Here is a 19,365-nt window from a genome sequence, read left to right as displayed (position 1 = left end):
GCCATGCAGCCATCTCATCCTCTGTTGTCCCCTTTTCCTCCTGCCCCCAATCCCTCCCAGCATCAGAGTCTTTTCCAATGAGTCAACTCTTTGCATGCGGTGGCCAAAGTACTGGAGTTTCAGCTTTAGCATCATTCCTTCCAAAGAACACCCAGGACTGATATCCTTTAGAATGGACTGGTTGGATCTCCTTGCAGCCCAAGGGACTCTCAAGAGTCTTCTCCAGCACCACAGTTCAAAACCATCAATTCTTTGGCGCTCAGCTTTCTTCACGGTCCAACTCTCGCATCCATACATGATCACTGGAAAAACCATAGCCTTGACTAGACGGACCTTTGTTGGCAAAGTAATGTCTCTGCTTTTCAATATGGTATCTAGGTTGGTCATATCTTTCCTTCCAAGGAGTAAGTGTCTTTTAATTTCATGGCTGCAGTCACCATCTTCAGTGATTTTGGAGCCCCAAAAATAAAGTCTGATACTGTTTCCACTGTTTCCCCATCTATTTCCCATGAAGTGATAGGACTTAGACTTCAACAAAAAGAAAGAGGAAAGAACCATTGTCTTGACCAACAGACTGATTTACAGAGTATGTATTCGGTCTGATTTAACCTGGAGGGAAAACTTTCCTAATTTCAGTTTATAATTCCAGATTAAAGAGTAGAGCACTTTAAAGGTTTCTAAACTGTATGGATTCTAATACAGCCTTTTTTCCTTCAATGCCTCAGCGATGTCTGCAGCTGGAGCCATATAACGAGGTGTGCCAGTACATGAAAGGACTCAGCCACGTGGCAATGGGACAGTTTTATGAAGGGATAAAAGCGCAAACTAAAGTTATGCTAAATGACCCTCTTCCTGGCCAAAAGGCCAGCCCAGAGTACCTTAAAGTGAAGTATCTCCGAGGTAAGTCCGACAGCTGCAGAATCATTGACTCTGTGAGTGCTTAGAGTTGCAGGAATCATACTGCTCGTCTCTGAGGTTACCTGTTAGGCAGTTGAGTCTCAGGGAAGCTGGGTGACTTGCCCCCAGCCACCCTCTGGTTAGTGGTGGTAACTGGACTAGAGAGAGCTCATATCTCCTAAAGGCCAGTCTTGGTTTGTTTTTGTTTGTTTTTTTTGCCTCTTCCTCACATTTTTTCTTTCTAAAATTAAAAAATTTTACTTATGCAGAAACAATGTATTTTGAACTAAATATGACAATCATCTGGGTATCCTTGTCTTGTCACATCACATCCAAAAATATAGGAATGACAAGAAAGTAATCTTAAGTTTTCACTGTTAAATAAGAACTTAGTATCTTTGATCTGTCAACTCCTGCATATCAGAATTCTTGCATATTTTGGAGAATTTAAATTGAGATGAAAAAGAAAGCAAATCTTTGAGTTATCCTTTTATTAGTCAGTCTTACCCTTTTTATGCTATACATAGACATTTTTATTTTTCATATAAAGCCCAGATATTTACTTTTATTTTTTCTCTTTCCTTTTTCATTAACCCTCTATTATAGTACTGTCCAGTGAAAAAATTGCAAACCATGTATGTAATTTTAAATTTCTAGTAGCCATGTTAAAAAAGTAAAAACAAACAGGTGGAATTCATTTTACTAATTCATCTTATTTAACTCAGTACCTCTACAATATCAGTTCAGCATATTATTATTATTATGAAAACACTATTTATTGGCTGTTTTATATTTCTTTGTACTAGTCTTTGAATACAGTATATATTATAGTTCATCTCAATTTGGATGCTAAATTTTCATTGGAAATACTTGGTCTGAATTTAGATTTAATAAAATTTAAAATTAGAAAAATAGACTGACAGATGCAAGTTGTTCCAAACATACTGCAGTTTTCTAATAATTGAATAAAACATCAGTTTTAAGTTTAAATTTCTAATTAAATAAAATTTAAAGTTCAGTTTCTCATCCACATCTCAAGTTCTCAATAGCCAGGTACTAGGGACTACCTTCTCCAGTACTCTTGCCTGGAAAATCCCATGGATGGAGGAGCCTGGTAGGCTGCAGTCCATGGGGTTGCTAAGAGTCGGACATGACTGAGCGACTTCACTTTCACTTTTCACTTTCATGCGTTGGAGGAGGAAATGGAAACCCACTCCAGTGTTCTTGCCTAGAGAATCCCAGGGATGGCGGGCCTGGTGGGCTGCCGTCTATGGGATTGCACAGAGTCGGACATGACTGAAGCGACTTAGCAGCAGCAGCAGCAGGGACTACCTTTTGGACAGCACAGCTCTTTACTCTAAGTTGTAATTCCCTCTTTTTTCCTCATTCAGAAGAACTTGGACTTGTGAGCTATAGACTGAAGATGGGGGCGCTGCATATCCTGGTTCTTTCTACACTGCTTCCCTAGAGATAAGCAGCAGTTGGTCAGTCAGTTGATGAAATTGCATACATAGTCAGTACATCTATCAGTTGACAAGGAACCAGGCTCTGTCTAACACTGAACTTGCATTCCCAGACTCTGGAATTGAATAGTGAGATCTTTCGTATTGCTTATCGAAAGGTGGTTAAAATTTAGGCAAGGTGGACCCAGATGGACTGGTTTGTATTTGCCCCTGGTAATAAGTCAGCAGCAGGCTACCTCCATTATCATATAATAGTGACTTGCTAAAATTTGGAGTTTCCACGTAGAATTCTTGTAATTAAATAACAGTTTGTTATGAAGTAATTGTACTTTGTACAGATTGGCTATAAAAAATTATAATTAGCTGTAAAAACTGTTTCAGCATATTTGGGTGTGTCAGATCTCGTTTCCTATCTGCAGAGTATTCTCGGTATCTTCATGCACATCTTGATACTCCCCTAACGGAATATAACATTGACGTGGATCTGCCTGGAAGCTTTAAAGACCACTGGGCTAAGAATCTGCCTTTCCTCATAGAAGACTATGAAGAGCAGCCAGGGCTGCAACCCCACATAAAGTGAGTTATTTAAATGAAGACCTTTTTTCTTTTTTAACACTAAGCTGTCAAGTTCATCATAATATCTCTTGCCTGATAATAGCTTTCTATCCACGTTTCTGATGAATTTATTTTTGAATTTGATATGTCTGGAAATACTTCTTTCAGTTTACCTTTGAATATATGATTTCCTTTTTAAAAAAATTTTTAATTGGAAGATAATTGCTTTATAATGTTGTATTGATTTCTGCTATACAACAATGTGAATCAGCTGATATATACATGTATCCCCTCCCTTTTGAGCCTCCCTTGCACCCCCTATCCCACCCTTCTAGGTCATCACAGAGCACCAAGATGAGCTGCTTACGCTGTAATAGCAACTTCCCACTAGCTATCTGTTTTACACATTATAATGTATACATGTCAGTGCTACTCTCAATTCATCCCACCCTCTCCTCCCCACCCCACTGTGTCCAGAAGTCCTTTCTCTACGTCTGTGTCTCTGTTCCTGCCCTACAGATATGATTTCTTTTAGCCCAGCATTCCATGGTAATTTAGGGTACTTTCAGACTTCACATGTACTTAACAATTCTTGGTAGCCTTTGATATGCATTATTTTTTTTTACCGTATCACTTTAAAACAAATTTCTTTAGAGGAAATGCTTTCAATTTTTCACCATTGAGGATAATGTTTGCAGTGGGTTTGTCATATATAGCTTTTATTATGTTGAGGTATGTTCCTTCTATTCCTGCTTTCTGGAGAGTTTTTATCATAAATGGATGTTGAATTTTGTCAAAGGCTTTCTCTGCATCTATTGAGATAATCATATGGTTTTTATTTTTCAATTTGTTAATGTGGTGTATTACATTGATTGATTTGCGGATATTGAAGAATCCTTGCATCCCTGGGATAAAGCCCACTTGATCATGGTGTATGATCTTTTTAATGTGTTGTTGGATTCTGATTGCTAGAATTTTGTTAAGGATTTTTGCATCTATGTTCATCAGTGATATTGGCCTGTAGTTTTCTTTTTTTGTGGGATCTTTGTCAGGTTTTGGTATTAGGGTGATGGTGGCCTCATAGAATGAGTTTGGAAGTTTACCTTCCTCTGCAATTTTCTGGAAGAGTTTGAGCAGGATAGGTGTTAGCTCTTCTCTAAATTTTTGGTAGAATTCAGCTGTGAAGCCGTCTGGACCGGGGCTTTTGTTTGCTGGAAGATTTTTGATTACAGTTTCAATTTCCATGCTTGTGATGGGTCTGTTAAGATTTTCTATTTCTTCCTGGTCCAGTTTTGGAAAGTTGTACTTTTCTAAGAATTTGTCCATTTCTTCCACGTTGTCCATTTTATTGGCATATAATTGTTGATAGTAGTCTCTTATGATCCTTTGTATTTCTGTGTTGTCTGTTGTGATCTCTCCATTTTCGTTTCTAATTTTGTTGATTTGATTTTTCTCCCTTTGTTTCTTGATGAGTCTGGCTAATGGTTTGTCAATTTTATTTATCCTTTCAAAGAACCAGCTTTTGGTTTTGTTGATTTTTGCTATGGTCTCTTTTGTTTCTTTTGCATTTATTTCTGCTCTAATTTTTAAGATTTCTTTCCTTCTACTAACCCTGGGGTTCTTCATTTCTTCTTTTTCTAGTTGCTTTAGGTGTAGAGTTAGGTTATTTATTTGACTTTTTTCTTGTTTCTTGAGGTGTGCCTGTATTGCTATGAACTTTCCCCTTAGGACTGCTTTTACCGTGTCCCACAGGTTTTGGGTTGTTGTGTTTTCATTTTCATTCGTTTCTATGCAAATTTTGATTTCTTTTTTTTTTGATTTCTTCTGTGATTTGTTGGTTATTCAGCAGCGTGTTGTTCAGCCTCCATATGTTGGAATTTTTAATAGTTTTTCTCCTGTAATTGAGATCTAATCTTACTGCATTGTGGTCAGAAAAAATGCTTGGAATGATTTCTATCTTTTTGAATTTACCAAGGCTAGCTTTATGGCCCAGGATGTGATCTATCCTGGAGAAGGTTCCATGTGCGCTTGAGAAAAAGGTGAAATTCATTGTTTTGGGATGAAATGACCTATAGATATCAATTAGGTCTAACTGGTCTATTGTATCGTTTAAAGTTTGTGTTTCCTTGTTAATTTTCTGTTTAGTTGATCTATCCATAGGTGTAAGTGGGGTATTAAAGTCTCCCACTATTATTGTGTTATTGTTAATTTCTCCTTTCATACAACAAGACAAGGGTGCCCACTTTCACCATTACTATTCAACATAGTTTTGGAAGTTTTGGCCACAGCAATCAGAGCAGAAAAAGAAATAAAAGGAATCCAAATTGGAAAAGAAGAAGTAAAACTCTCACTATTTGCGGATGACATGATCCTCTACATAGAAAACCCTAAAGAGTCCACCAGAAAATTACTAGAAATAATCAATGACTACAGTAAAGTTGCAGGATACAAAATCAACACACAGAAATCCCTTGCATTCCTATACACTAATAATGAGAAAACAGAAAGAGAAATTAAGGAAACAATTCCATTCACCATTGCAACAGAAAGAATTAAATACTTAGGAATATATCTACCTAAAGAAACTAAAGACCTATATATAGAAAACTATAAAACACTGGTGAAAGAAATCAAAGAGGTCACTAATAGATGGAGAAATATACCATGTTCATGGATCGGAAGAATCAATATAGTGAAAATGAGTATACTACCCAAAGCAATTTATAGATTCAACGCAATCCCTATCAAGCTACCAACAGTATTCTTCACAGAGCTAGAACAAATAATTTCACAATTTGTATGGAAATACAAAAAACCTCGAATAGCCAAAGCGATCTTGAGAAAGAAGAATGGAACTGGAGGAATCAACCTACCTGACTTCAGGCTCTACTACAAAGCCACAGTTATCAAGACAGTATGGTACTGGCACAAAGACAGAAATATTGATCAATGGAATAAAATAGAAAGCCCAGAGATAAATCCACGCACATATGGACACCTTATCTTCGACAAAGGAGGCAAGAATATACAATGGATTAAAGACAATCTCTTTAACAAGTGGTGCTGGGAAATCTGGTCAACCACTTGTAAAAGAATGAAACTGGACCACTTTCTAACACCATACACAAAAATAAACTCAAAATGGATTAAAGATCTAAACGTAAGACCAGAAACTATAAAACTCCTAGAGGAGAACATAGGCAAAGCACTCTCCGACATACATCACAGCAGGATCCTCTATGACCCACCTCCCAGAATATTGGAAATAAAAGCAAAAATAAACAAATGGGACCTAATTAACCTTAAAAGCTTCTGCACATCAAAGGAAACTATTAGCAAGGTGAAAAGACAGCCTTCAGAATGGGAGAAAATAATAGCAAATGAAGCAACCGACAAACAACTAATCTCAAAAATATACAAGCAACTCCTACAGCTCAACTCCAGAAAAATAAACGACCCAATCAAAAAATGGGCCAAAGAACTAAATAGACATTTCTCCAAAAAAGACATACAGATGGCTAACAAACACATGAAAAGATGCTCAACATCACTCATTATCAGAGAAATGCAAATCAAAACCACTATGAGGTACCATTTCACACCAGTCAGAATGGCTGCGATCCAAAAGTCTACAAATAATAAATGCTGGAGAGGGTGTGGAGAAAAGGGAACCCTCTTACACTGTTGGTGGGAATGCAAACTAGTACAGCCACTATGGAGAACAGTGTGGAGATTCCTTAAAAAACTGGAAATAGAACTGCCTTATGATCCAGCAACCCCACTGCTGGGCATACACACTGAGGAAACCAGAAGGGAAAGAGACACGTGTACCCCAATGTTCATCGCAGCACTGTTTATAATAGCCAAGACATGGAAGCAACCTAGATGTCCATCAGCAGATGAATGGATAAGAAAGCTGTGGTACATATACACAATGGAGTATTACTCAGCCATTAAAAAGAATACATTTGAATCAGTTCTAATGAGGTGGATGAAACTGGAGCCTATTATACAGAGTGAAGTAAGCCAGAAGGAAAAACATAAATACAGTATTCTAACGCATATATATGGAATTTAGAAAGATGGTAACAATAACCCGGTGTACGAGACAGCAAAAGAGACACTGATGTATAGAACAGTCTTATGGACTCTGTGGGAGAGGGAGAGGGTGGGAAGATTTGGGAGAATGGCAATGAAACATGTAAAATATCATGTAGGAAACGAGTTGCCAGTCCAGGTTCGATGCATGATGCTGGATGCTTGGGGCTGGTGCACTGGGACGGCCCAGAGGGATGGTATGGGGAGGGAGGAGGGAGGAGGGTTCGGGATGGGGAACACATGTATACCTGTGGCGGATTCATTTTGATATTTGGCAAAACTAATACAATTATGTAAAGTTTAAAAATAAAATAAAATTGGAAGAATAAAAAAAAAACAAAAAACAAATTTCTTAACATATTAAAAGTTTGAAATTAGAGTGCTGGCCAATACTGCTGCAGTTTGGCAGAATAGATCTGCTAAAAGGCTATCTCATTATAGAACAATTAGATTTAGAATAGAAATTAATTCCTGGGAGTCTAGCTGCCTTAAAAATTAGGAAAAATCTGTGAAGATCAGCCCCCTAATTCTTAAAAAAAAAGAAAGATATTCGACCAGAGTGATGGGTGGTAAACACATATTAAAGGAAAAGATATCCTATCCAGTGGAGTGCCTTGAAGCATGAGCAGGATGGGTTTGCTGACCTTCCAGGGGCTAAAGTGATCCAGTATTGGAGGCATTCCCAGGATCTCAATGGAAGCAGATACAAATCCTTCCTGGGAAGAAATTGGTGCCAATTTGTGCCCTCAAGTATTCCCACAGCTTAAGATCATTAGCATCAGAATCAAAACCAAGATGACCAGAGCCATTTGTGAGAATCAACAGAAGCAACAAACAATAGACTTTAACCCTTATGGACTTCACATATTGAAACTGTTGAATATAAACTCTACAATAACTCCAGATGAAGTGCTTAAAGAAGTTATGAAATCATAAACATGAGCAAGAAACATGAGATTATAAAAGACCAGATTAAAAAAATAATTAGATGCTCTAAGAATAGAAAATACAGTCATTGAAATGTAGAACTCAGTATACAGACTAAAAAGCAGATTAGCTATAGCTGAGAAGAAATTGCAGGATTGGAAGATAGAGCCTTAGGAAGTATCCAGAGTGGGGCACAGAGTTGAGGAGTTGGAAAACCTGCAAGAGAGAAGATGTGTAAAATGTAAGAAGGGCTAACATGTAACTAATTGAAACTTCAGAAGGAGAAAATAGAAGAGAGGCACTTTTGAAGAAATAATAGCCAAGAACTTTTCAAGAAAAAGGAAACGTATTAATAAATCTATAGTTTTTTTTTTTCATTTTATTTTTTAACTTTACAATATTGTATTGGTTTTGCCATATATCAAAATGAACCCACCACAGGTATACATGTTTTCCCCATCCTGAACCCTCCTCCCTCCCCATACCATCCCTCTGGGTCGTCCCAGTGCACCAGCCCCAAGCATCCAGTATTGTGCATCGAACCTGGACTGGCGACTCATTTCATATATGATATTATACATATATCAGTGCCATTCTCCCAAATCTTCCCACCCTCTCCCTCTCCCACAGAGTCCAAAAGACTGTTCTATACATCAGTGTACCAATACAGTATTCTAGTGCATATATATGGAATTTAGAAAGATGGTAACAATAACCCTGTATACAAGACAGCAAAAAAATCTATAGTTTTTTTTAAAACGTGGGGTAAATACAAAGAAATCCATTCAGATACACCGTAAGTAACTCGAAAACACCTAGGGTAAAGAGAAAAACCTTAAAAAATAGGGAAGTCATATCACCTAGGGTCAATTATTAGATTGTAAACCTTTCAACACCAACAGTTTATACAAGTTAAAAAGTAAAAGTCAAACAACCCATTCCAATTTAAAAAAGTGCAAAAGACATGAACAGGTAGGAGGGAGTCAAGATGGTGGAATAGAAGGACATGAAATTTGTTGCTCCTGACAAGTGCGTCAAGAATACATCTACAAACGGAACAGTTCTCACAGAGCACCTGCTGAATGTTAGTGGAAGACTTTGGACACCTAAAAGAACAGGAAAAATGCCCTTACAACCAACTAGGATGAAAGATGAAAGGAAAAAAAAAGAGGAATCAAAAAAAGGACTGGCAACCCTGGTGGGAAGCTGAAGGTGAGGGGAAGTCCCCACACTCAGATAAATTCCCTCATGGTGGGGAAATCAGCTGGGAATAGGAGACCTTTAGGGGATCAAGGGGGAACACAACAGATGGTCTGTCGAAGGTAGGACAAAGTAAGAACTTCGTGCATGGTCTGTGCTGCAGCTCTGCATAGCCCAGCCTGAGTTGTGAGTCATGCATGCTGGAAAGTGGGGTTTGGAATGCAGACCCAGGGAGGGGACAGCTGTTGTCTTTGAAAAGACAGCCTGTAGGGAAAGGAGTAACGGGCTCCAAAACTGGGAAGGTTTGTGGAAAATGTCCAAGACACCATAGAAGTAAGGCTTCATTGTTGAGTGGCATTGCAAGGGGCAAGGCTGCCATTACAACCCCCTTCCATACCTGCTGGCTTATGCCTCCGCAGGCACTGGAAGGGGCAGCCATCTGAGCAGGCTTGCCCACCCCTTAAGCCAAGGCCTCCTCTGCCCAGGCAGGCTCTGGGGTCTGAAGCAGTGCCCTTGTCAAAGCCTTCCTGGGCACTCCTGCCTGAGACAAAAATCCACCAATGCTGGCAGAGGCTGAGTGCTAAAGCATGGAGTTAAAAAGAGAGCATATCTGGGGAAAGGAATACTATTGCCTGAACAGATACAATGGGGGACAGAAGTGAAGGGCTCTATTGCTGGGAATTGCCCTAGCGGAAGCATGGTGTGCCTAGGAAACGAGGCATCATTGTTGAGAGGCATGGAAGAAGTGGGCCTGCTACATCCCCCTACATGCCAGCCCCTGCCTCCACCAGCACTGGGAGAGACTCCCACTAGAGTGACTGCAGCCTAGTCTGTTGCAACTGCCTTCTGGTCCCTACCACTGCAGGCAACGCATGCAAACCCTAGTTGTGGATGCTATACTCCTCACCAGCCTGAGGGAGTGTGTCTCCTTCAGCCACTGTTTTCATTCCTTCTCACCTAGGTGGGAAACAGATGCGAGAGGGTGGTGCACGTTCAGAGTTGGGGCAAAAACCAAAACTGAGCCCCAGGGGTGGGGCAACTAAGGAAAACGAACAGAAATCTATCTGTGCAGATGCCCAAGCCACAAATTAAATTCCTGAGATCAGCTTGGTAAATCCTGTGTCTGGGGAGCCCCTGAGTAGACAACTATTCCCACGAATGAGGTCAGTCAGCAGTGGACTTTGAGGGTAAGTACATGTGGGAGTCAGGCCAGGTCAGAGTCTGAGCTAGCCCCACAGTGCCCACAGCAGGTCCAGAGACCTACCTAGAGGTATTGGAGGGCCTCCTGGGGAGACGGGGACTGGATCTGGCCCACCGTGAGAGTAAGGATACTGACAGGGGAGGCCCCAGGAGAATACTCTTATTACTATTATTCTTTGTTTGTTTCATTTTGTTCAGTTGGTACTGTTTTATTTTTATTTACCAGTTTTTCTAATATATACTTTTATTTTCCGTGTTTACTTTTTTGATATTTTGTAGTTTTTTTTCTGTTTGTTCTTTGGTTCTTTGTTAATCCCTTTATTTTTTCCTCTTTCTTTTTGATTGTTTTTATAGGTTTCTTTTATGTTGTCTTCACTTTGTTTATTTCCTTTCTATATTTGTTTTCTTTTTCTGTTTTTATTAGTTGAGTCCTTATTGATTGTTCTCATTTTTTAATTCTTTGTTCTCTTTTTTTTTCCTTTTATTCTTTTCTGTCTGCTTCTTTGTTTCTGTTTGGTTTTGTTGTTATCATTTGTCTTGGATTTGTTGTGTCTGTTTAATTGTTTTCTTCTGTTTTTCCTTCTGTATTTGTGTTGTTGGTACTGTGTGTTTGGTTTGGTTTTTGCTATTTGTCTTGGGTTTTATTTGTTTTCTTCTTTTTTCTTTCTATTTTCTCTGGCTGCAGTGCATGGCTTGCAGGCTCTTGGTCTACTGGTCAGGGTTCGAGCTTAGGCCTCCGGAGTGGGAGTACTGAGTCCTGGATGCTGGACCGCCAGGGAATTCCTGACCCCAGGGAATAGTAATTGGCATGTGCTCTCCAGGAGGTATCCATCTCAATGCCGAGACTTGTCTTCACCCAACTGCCTTCAGGCTCCAATGCTGGACGTGCCAAACAACCGGCAGGACAGGAACACAGCCCCACCTATCAGCAGACAGGCTGCCTAAGCTGTACTAAGCTCACAGATACCCCAAAACACACCGTCTGACATGGCCCTGCCCATCAGGGGGAAAAAGCTCAGCTCTACCCACCAGCGCACAGGCTTCAGTCCCTCCCACCAGGAGGCCTGCACAAGCCCCTGGGCCAGCCTCACTCATCAGGGGGCAGCCAGCAGAAGCAAAAGGAGCAACCACCTTGCACAGTAGGTTAGACAAAATAAAATGACAGAGAAATACGTTGCAGACAAAGGAGCAAGGTAAAATCCCAACAGACCAAATAAATAGGAAGAGGAAATAGACAACTTACCTGGAAAAGAATTCAGTGTAATGATAGTAAGATGATTCAAGATCTTGGAAATAAAGTGGAAGCACTAATTGATAAGATACAAAAATGTTTAACAATGATCTATGAAAAATAAAGAATAGTCAGTGATGAACAACACAATAACTAAAATGAAAAATACAGTAGAAGGAAACAATAGCAGACTACTTGAGGCAGAAGAATGGATAAGTAAGTTGGAAGATAGAGTGGTAGAAATAACTGCCAGGGAGCAGAATAAAGAAAAAAGAATGAAAAGAAATAGAAACAGTCTCAGAGACCTCTGGGACAACTTAAACACACTAACATTTGAGTTATAAGGGTCCCAGAAGAAGAGAAAGGGAAGGGCCTGAGAAAATATTTGAAGAGACTGTGGACAAAAACTTCCCTAAAATGGGAAAGGAAATAGTCACCCAAGTCCAGGAAGTACAGAGTGTCATATAGCATAAACCCTAGGAGAAGCACACTAAGACGCATGTTGATCAAACTAACAAAAATTAAATACAAAGAAAAAATATTAGAAACAGGAAGAGAAAAGCAAAAAATAACATACAAGGGAATCCCCATAAGGTTATCAGCTGATATTTCAGCAGAAACTCTGCAGTCCAGACAGGAGTGGCAGAAAATATTTAAAGTAATGAAAAAATACGCAATCAAGATTACTGTACCTAGTAAGGATCTCATTCAGATTTGACAGAGAAATCAAATCTTTACAGATAAGCCAAAGCTAAGAGAATTCAGCTCCACCAGATCAACTTTACAACAAATGCTAAAGGAACTTTTCTAGGTGGGAAACACAAGAATAGAAAACCTATAAAACAAACCCAAAACATTATGAAAATGTTAAAAGGAACATATATATCAATGAATACCTTAAATAAGAATGGATTAAATGCTCCAACCAAGAGACGCAGACTGGCTGAAGGGATACAAAACAAGACCTGCATGTATGCACTCTACAGGAGACTCACTTCAGACCTAGGGCACATACAGACTGAAAGTGAGGGGATGGAAAAGATATTCCATGAAAATAGAAATCAAAAGAAAACTAGAGTAGCAATACCCATATCAGACAAAATAGTCTTTAAAATAAAGACTACTGCAAGAGACAAAGGAGGACACTGCATAATGATCAAGGGATCAATCCAAGAAGGTGTAACAATTGGAAATATTTTTGCACCCAACATAGGAGCATCTCAGTATGTAAGGCAAATACTAACAGCCATAAAAGGGGAAATCTACATGATAATAGTAACATGGTAATAGTGGGGCACTTTTAATATTCCACTTATACCAATGGAAAGATCATTCAGATAGAAAATTAATAAGGAAACGCAAGCATTAAGTGACACATTAGACCAGACAGACTTGATATTTCTAGGATACTCCCCCTGAAAGCAGCATATGCTGCCTTCTCAAGTGCACAGGAAGCATTCTACAGGGTAGATCACATCTTGAGTGACACATCAAGCCTCAGTAAATTTAAGAAAATTGACATCATATCAAGCATCTTTTCCAACCACGACACTATGAGATTAGAAATTAATTACAGGAAAAACCTGTAAAAAACACAAACACATGGAAGCTAAACAATAGCTTCCTACTAAACAACCAAGAGATCACTGAGACATCAAAAAGGAAATAAAGAAATACCTAGAAACAAATGATGATGGAAACACCACTGCCCAAAACGTATGGGATGTGGCAAAAGCAGTTCTCAGGGGGAGTTTATAGCAATACAGTCCCACCTCATGAAAGAAAAATCTCAAATAGACTACCTGACCTTACATCTAAAACAACTAGAGAAAGAAGAAGAAATAAAACCCAAGGATAGTAGAAGTGAAGAAATCATAAAAATCAGAGCAGAAATAAATAGAAATGAAAAAAATAGCAAAGATCAATAAAACTAAGAGCTGGTTCTTTGAGAAGAAAAACAAAATTGTTAAACCTTTAGCCAGACTCATCAAGAAAAGGCGAGGACTCAAATCAATAAAATTAGAAGTGAAAGAGGAGAACTTAAAACTGACATCACAGATATACAAAGGATTAAAGGGACTATGATAGGCAACTGTATGCCAATAAAATGGACAGCCTGGGAGAAATGGACAAGTTCTTAGAAACATACAACCTTCTAAGAGTGAGCCAGGAAGAAATCAGAAAATTATAAACAGGCCAATCACAAGTAATGAAATTAAAACTGGGATTAAAAGCCTTCCAACAAACAAAATCCAGGATCACATGGCTTTACTGGCAAATTCTAGCAAACATTAAGAGAAGAGCTAACACCTATCCTTACTCTTCAAAAAATTGCAGAGAGAGGAACATTCCCATACTGATTCTACAAGGCCACAATCACCGTGATACCAAAACCAGACAAAGATGTCACACACAAAAAGAATGCTGTGTGTCAGTATCACTGATGAACATAGATGCAAAAATCCTCAACAAAATACCACCAGGCCACATCCAGCGACACATTAAAATGATTATACACCGTGATCAAGTGGGATTTATCCTAGGGATGTAAATCAATGTGAGACACCAAATTGAAGAATAAAAGCCATATGATTATCTCAATAGATGCAGAAAAAGCTTTTGACAAAGTTCAGTAGTCGTTTATGATAAAAAAACCTCTCTAGAAAGTGGGCATAGAGGGCACCTATCTCAACATAATAAAGGCCATATATGACAAACCCAGAGCAAGCATTATTCTCAATGGTGAAAAGCTGAAAGTATTTCCTCTAAGATCAGGAACAAGACAAGGGTGTCCAGTCTTGCCTCTGTTTTTCAACATAATTTTGAAAGTCCTAGCCATGACAGTGAGAGAAAAAAAATAAAAGAAGTCCAAATTGAAAAAGAAGTAAAACTGCCACTGTTTGAGATGACATGATAGTATACACAGAAAAGCCTAAAGAAGCCACCAAAAAACTACCAGAGCCCATCAGTGAATCTAGAAAAGTGACAGGGTACAAAATTAATACACAGAAGTCTCTTGAATTTCTTGTACACTAGCAATGAGAGATCAGAAATTATGGAAACAATCTCATTTACCATTACAATGAAAAGAATAAAATACCTAGGAATAAATCTACCTAAGGAGGCAAAGGATCTAGATGTAGAAACTGATAAGATATTGATGGAAGAAATCAAAGATGATACAGAGAGATATACTATGTTCTTGGATTGGAAGAATCAGTGTTGTGAAAATAACTGTACTGCTCAAAGCAATCTCTATCACATTACCGATGCCATCTTTCACAGAACTAGGAAAAAATTTGCAATTTGTATGGAAATACAAAAGATCCCAAATAGCCAAAGCAATCTTGAGAAAGAAGAATGGAGCTGGAGGAATCAACCTTCCTGACTTCAGACTATACTATAGTAATCAAGACAGTATGGTACTGGCCCCAAAACAGAAATATAGATTCAGTGGAACAGAACTGAAGGCCCAGAGATAAACCCATGCACTATGGGCACCTTATCTTTGACAAAGGAGGCAAGGATATACAATGGAGAAAAGATAGCCTCTTCAATAAAAAGATAGCCTGTTCAATAAATCGTACTGGGAAGACTGGACAGCTACATGTAAAAGAATGGAATTAGAACACTCACTTGCATCATACACAAAAGTAAACTCAAGATGGATTGAAGACCTAAACGGAAGGCCAGACGCTATAAAACTTTTAGAGGAAAGCATAAGCAGAATAAACTCCTGGACATAAGTTGCAGCAAGATCTTTTTTGATCCACCTCCTATAGTAATAAGAATAAAAACAAAAATAAGCAAGTGGGACCTAATTAAACTTAAAAACTTTTGCACAGCAAAGAAAACCATAAACGAGTTGAAAAGACAACCCTCAGAATGGGAGAAAATATTTGCAAGTGAAGCAACTGACAAGGGATTAATCTCCAAAAGATACAGACAGCTCATGCGGCTAAATTTCAAAACAACAAACACCCCAATAAAAAATGGGTGGAAGACATAAATAGACATTTCTCCAAAGAAGACATACAGATGGCCAACAAATACATGTAAGGATGTTCAACATCACTTATTATTAGAGAAATGCAAATCAAAATTATAATGAGATACCACCTCACACTGGTCAGAATGGCCATCATCAGAAAAATCTACAAACAACAAATGCTAGAGAGGGTGTGCACTGCTGGTGGGAGTGTAAATTAATATAGCCACTACCGAGAACAGTATGGAGGTTCCTTAGAAAATTGAAAATAGAACTGCCATATGAACCAGCAATCGCATTATTCTGTATATACCCAGAGAAAACCATAATTTAAAAAGACATATGCGCTCTGATGTTCACTATACCACTACATGTTCATCAAGAGAGCAATGGACAAAGATGTACATATATACAATGGAATGTTGCTCAGCCATAAAAGGAATGAAGTTGATTCATTTGTAGAGATTCATACAGAGTGAAGTCAGGAAGAGAAAAACAAATATCATATATTAACACATATATGTGGAATCTAGAAAAATGTAGAGATGGTCTTATTTGCAAAGCAGAAGTAGAGACACAGATGTCGAGTACGGATACCGAGGGGAAAGGAGGATGGGATGAATTGGGAAATTAGGATTGACACACATATGCTATTGATACTATGTATAAAATGGATAACTAATGAGAACCTACTGTGTACCACAGGGAACTCTACTTAGTTAATGCTCTGTGGTGACCTGAATGGGAAGGAAATCCAAAAAAGAGGGGCTATATGTGTACATACAGCTGATTTACTTTGCTGTACAGTAGAAGCTAACACAACATTGTAAAACAACTAATAAATCCAATAAAATTAAAAAAAAAGACATGAATAGGTATAATCTTACCAAGGGGAAAACATGAATGGCAAGCATAAGGCCACATGAGATGTTTCACCCACTTAGGTAAACAAATGTTGGAAAGTTCGATAATAGTAATATTGACCAGAAGCGGGATCAAGGGGAAATTTTATATACTTGGCTATAGATTACTCCGTTCACTTTGGCCAGCAGCACTTTTCATTGTCACGTAAAATGGAACATTTGCATGTCCTACAGTCTTTCTGTCCTGCTCCTGTGCATATTCAGGACAGAACCATCTGCTTGCGCACATAACTACCTGGAGACCTCTTGAGAGCAGTATTTGTTCACAGTTGGAAACAAAATCATCCCAGATGTTTATGAGCAGAAAAATGGGCACATGTGACCACACAGTGTGGTATTGTACAGCAGTATAAACAAATGACCCAAGTCAGAGTGTGGACCAATTTTGCAGTATAATGTTGAGGAAGAACAGCAAGTTGGTACATTGCAGTGTCACATCATTTTTTCCATAAAGCTCGTAAGCAAAACTATAGAATAAAGATATACATATGTAACCTATTTTTTTTTAAAGATAAAGGTAAGGAAATTGTGAACAGAAAATTCACGGTAAGTAGCCTCTTGCTGGGGGGCAGGAGAATAGGATAGTAGAGTGACATACACATACAGGTGGGGCTACATAATCATGTTGGTTCTTCAGTTGAGTGATAAGGTCGTATGCTTTTGTAAGTTTCAATAATCAAGATAATAAAAACAAAATAGATTGCTGAAAGGGCTATATATGTTCTCCAGCACCCCCTTTTAGAGAAATACATGGTGCAGGAAAGCAGGGGGTATGAAAGCCAGTCACTAGGCTGGCCCCAGGCTGGTGTCTGGAAACAGGGATTTCAGAATCTCCTCCCACCCTAAGTGCCCAGAGCTAAGAGTGGCTCCTCAGTGCCTGCGCCCTGTGTGTGAACAGTGTGGTTCACACTGAACATGTGCTCTCCTCTGGGGACTTGGGGTACCTGCCGGGCAGGTGTGTTCACATGATCGGTGCCTGGTACAAAGTATCTCATGAGCATTTCACTCGGGGAATTGGTGCCACCTGTCTCCCCAGGGTCCTGAAAGTGTGCCTGGTTTCCTCTAGACTTCATTCCCTGTGCTCCCTCTCCGTGCCTTTTCCCTCTGACAGCTGTGCTGTGTTCTCACAGCGCCCAGGAGTCCTAGTGAATTACTGAACCCAGGGGGATCTTGGAGACCCCAACACAGCCTGTAACTTAAAATTGCAGGCTTTGTTAGAAAACTTTTAGCAGGTTGACAGTTAAACAATAGTAGTCATATACACACTCAAGTACTCTTGGCATAATATAACTTGGAGCCCAAGTAGGGGATGGACTTACTGTTGGGGTTGATTGGTCACTTGTCAGAAGAGGCAGTCCATGCAGGTTATGTGTTCTGGAGCAGTTTACCAAGTAATTAGTTGATTGCAAACTAGTTACCAGCATTACTAACAAGCGTGTGACAGTCATTGTGCACACACTGTCAGAAAAAGTCCTTTTAACTTGTGTCTGGTTGGGTACTGAGCACTGAAATAAAGATGATGTGGTCAGAATTTTCTCAATTATGGTTCCACTGGACGAAATGACTGCTTTTCAAATGAAGTTGGATAAGTGCTATTTGTTGTAAAAGTCTTTATCGTGTACGTAACGTTTCTTCCAGAGATGTGTTACATCAGAATTTTGAGAGTTACAAGCCTGAGGTCCAGGAGTTGATTTGTGTGGCTGATCGTTTGGGATCCCTGATGCAATACGAAACACCTGGTTTCCTGCCAAACAAGAGAATACACAGAGGTATTTTAAAATGATCTGAAAATGGAGCAAGGATTGTTAAACTGTGTTGTACTTTTGCAAAGAATCATTTGTTGTGCTTACTCAAAATCTCCATGTGGTAAGAACAGAAATGAGTAGATTCATTCATACTGAGTTCTGAGAGAAGAATGCTTCTGGCTTTGGCTCTTACGCTGTTGCTTTGGGGTAGGTGTAGAATGTAGGTCATCAGTTATTGCTTTAAGTCAGACAGCTCATCCACCAGAGCCATCCCCTTCCTATAGGGTGAGGAGGGATTTGAACCTCAGTTCCTTCAGGATTGAGAGGAGACAAGGCTGCAGTTGTCTCCAGTTTCCTCTAATAGAGCTGAGTTTTAGTCAGGCTGTCATGATGGTAATGCATCTCTGGTCTTGTTGAATTTCCAATACTTGTGATTCTCTTTCAATATAATGATTCCTGAATTGTTTATTGAGTTGTTGGTGAAGATCATTCCCTCTAAAGGGTACTTACAAACTCTGTTTCCCCCATATTTCCTTCTTTTAGCCATGGGTTTGGCAGCATTAGAAGTCATGCAAGCTGTACAGCGTACCTGGACGAATTCAAAGGTTCGAATGAATGGGAAAACACGGCTGATGCAGTGGAGAGACATGTTTGACATCGCAGTAAAATGGAGACGGTAACTGGCATTTAAATGAAAATAAACCAGAAGTCGAATCAATGTAATATAATGTTAAGTCTCCTCTAGTTAGCAGATTCTGAATCCGTTTTATTAACTAACGTGTGTGCGTGTGCATTCAGTCACGTCTGACTCTTTGTGACCCCCGTGGACTGTAGCCTGCTAGAGTCCTCTGTCCATGGGATTTTCCGGGCAAGAATACTAGAGTGGGTTGCCATTTCCTTCTCCTTTATTAACTAATAATAGATCTTATAAGTTATGTTTCCTGCTGTTATTCATTTTCATGAGAAAAACACTGCTCTGCTGGTAAACCTGCACTGACTTCTTACTTGGTGCAGTTGGAATATCTTTGGAATTTGCAGGTTTGTGTTTCATGTTTTTAGATGTAATGGACCGAGAAGTTGTTTTCTCCCCACTTTCACAAAGACTTGTACATGTTTTATTTTAATGCTTTTGAACATT

At 39.0% G+C, this 19,365-nt stretch overlaps 1 protein-coding gene across 9 annotated transcripts in view; it reads left to right on the top strand.

Annotated features, from left to right (window-relative positions):
* Positions 1–19,365, top strand: part of TTC13 (tetratricopeptide repeat domain 13) — a 102,864-nt gene that overhangs the window by 48,279 nt on the left and 35,220 nt on the right. For all 9 annotated transcript variants that reach the window (XM_061404802.1, XM_061404803.1, XM_061404799.1 and 6 more), the window contains 4 exons: positions 726–900; positions 2,780–2,936; positions 18,121–18,251; positions 18,771–18,903. In XM_061404802.1, coding sequence (XP_061260786.1) covers positions 726–900; positions 2,780–2,936; positions 18,121–18,251; positions 18,771–18,903 — 596 coding nt within the window. The remainder of the gene's footprint in view (positions 1–725; positions 901–2,779; positions 2,937–18,120; positions 18,252–18,770; positions 18,904–19,365) is intronic.

Source organism: Bos javanicus, chromosome 28 (assembly GCF_032452875.1).
Source record: "Bos javanicus breed banteng chromosome 28, ARS-OSU_banteng_1.0, whole genome shotgun sequence".
In the NCBI taxonomy this organism is placed as follows: Eukaryota; Metazoa; Chordata; class Mammalia; order Artiodactyla; family Bovidae; genus Bos; species Bos javanicus.
This window is presented reverse-complemented; position numbering and strand designations above follow the sequence as displayed.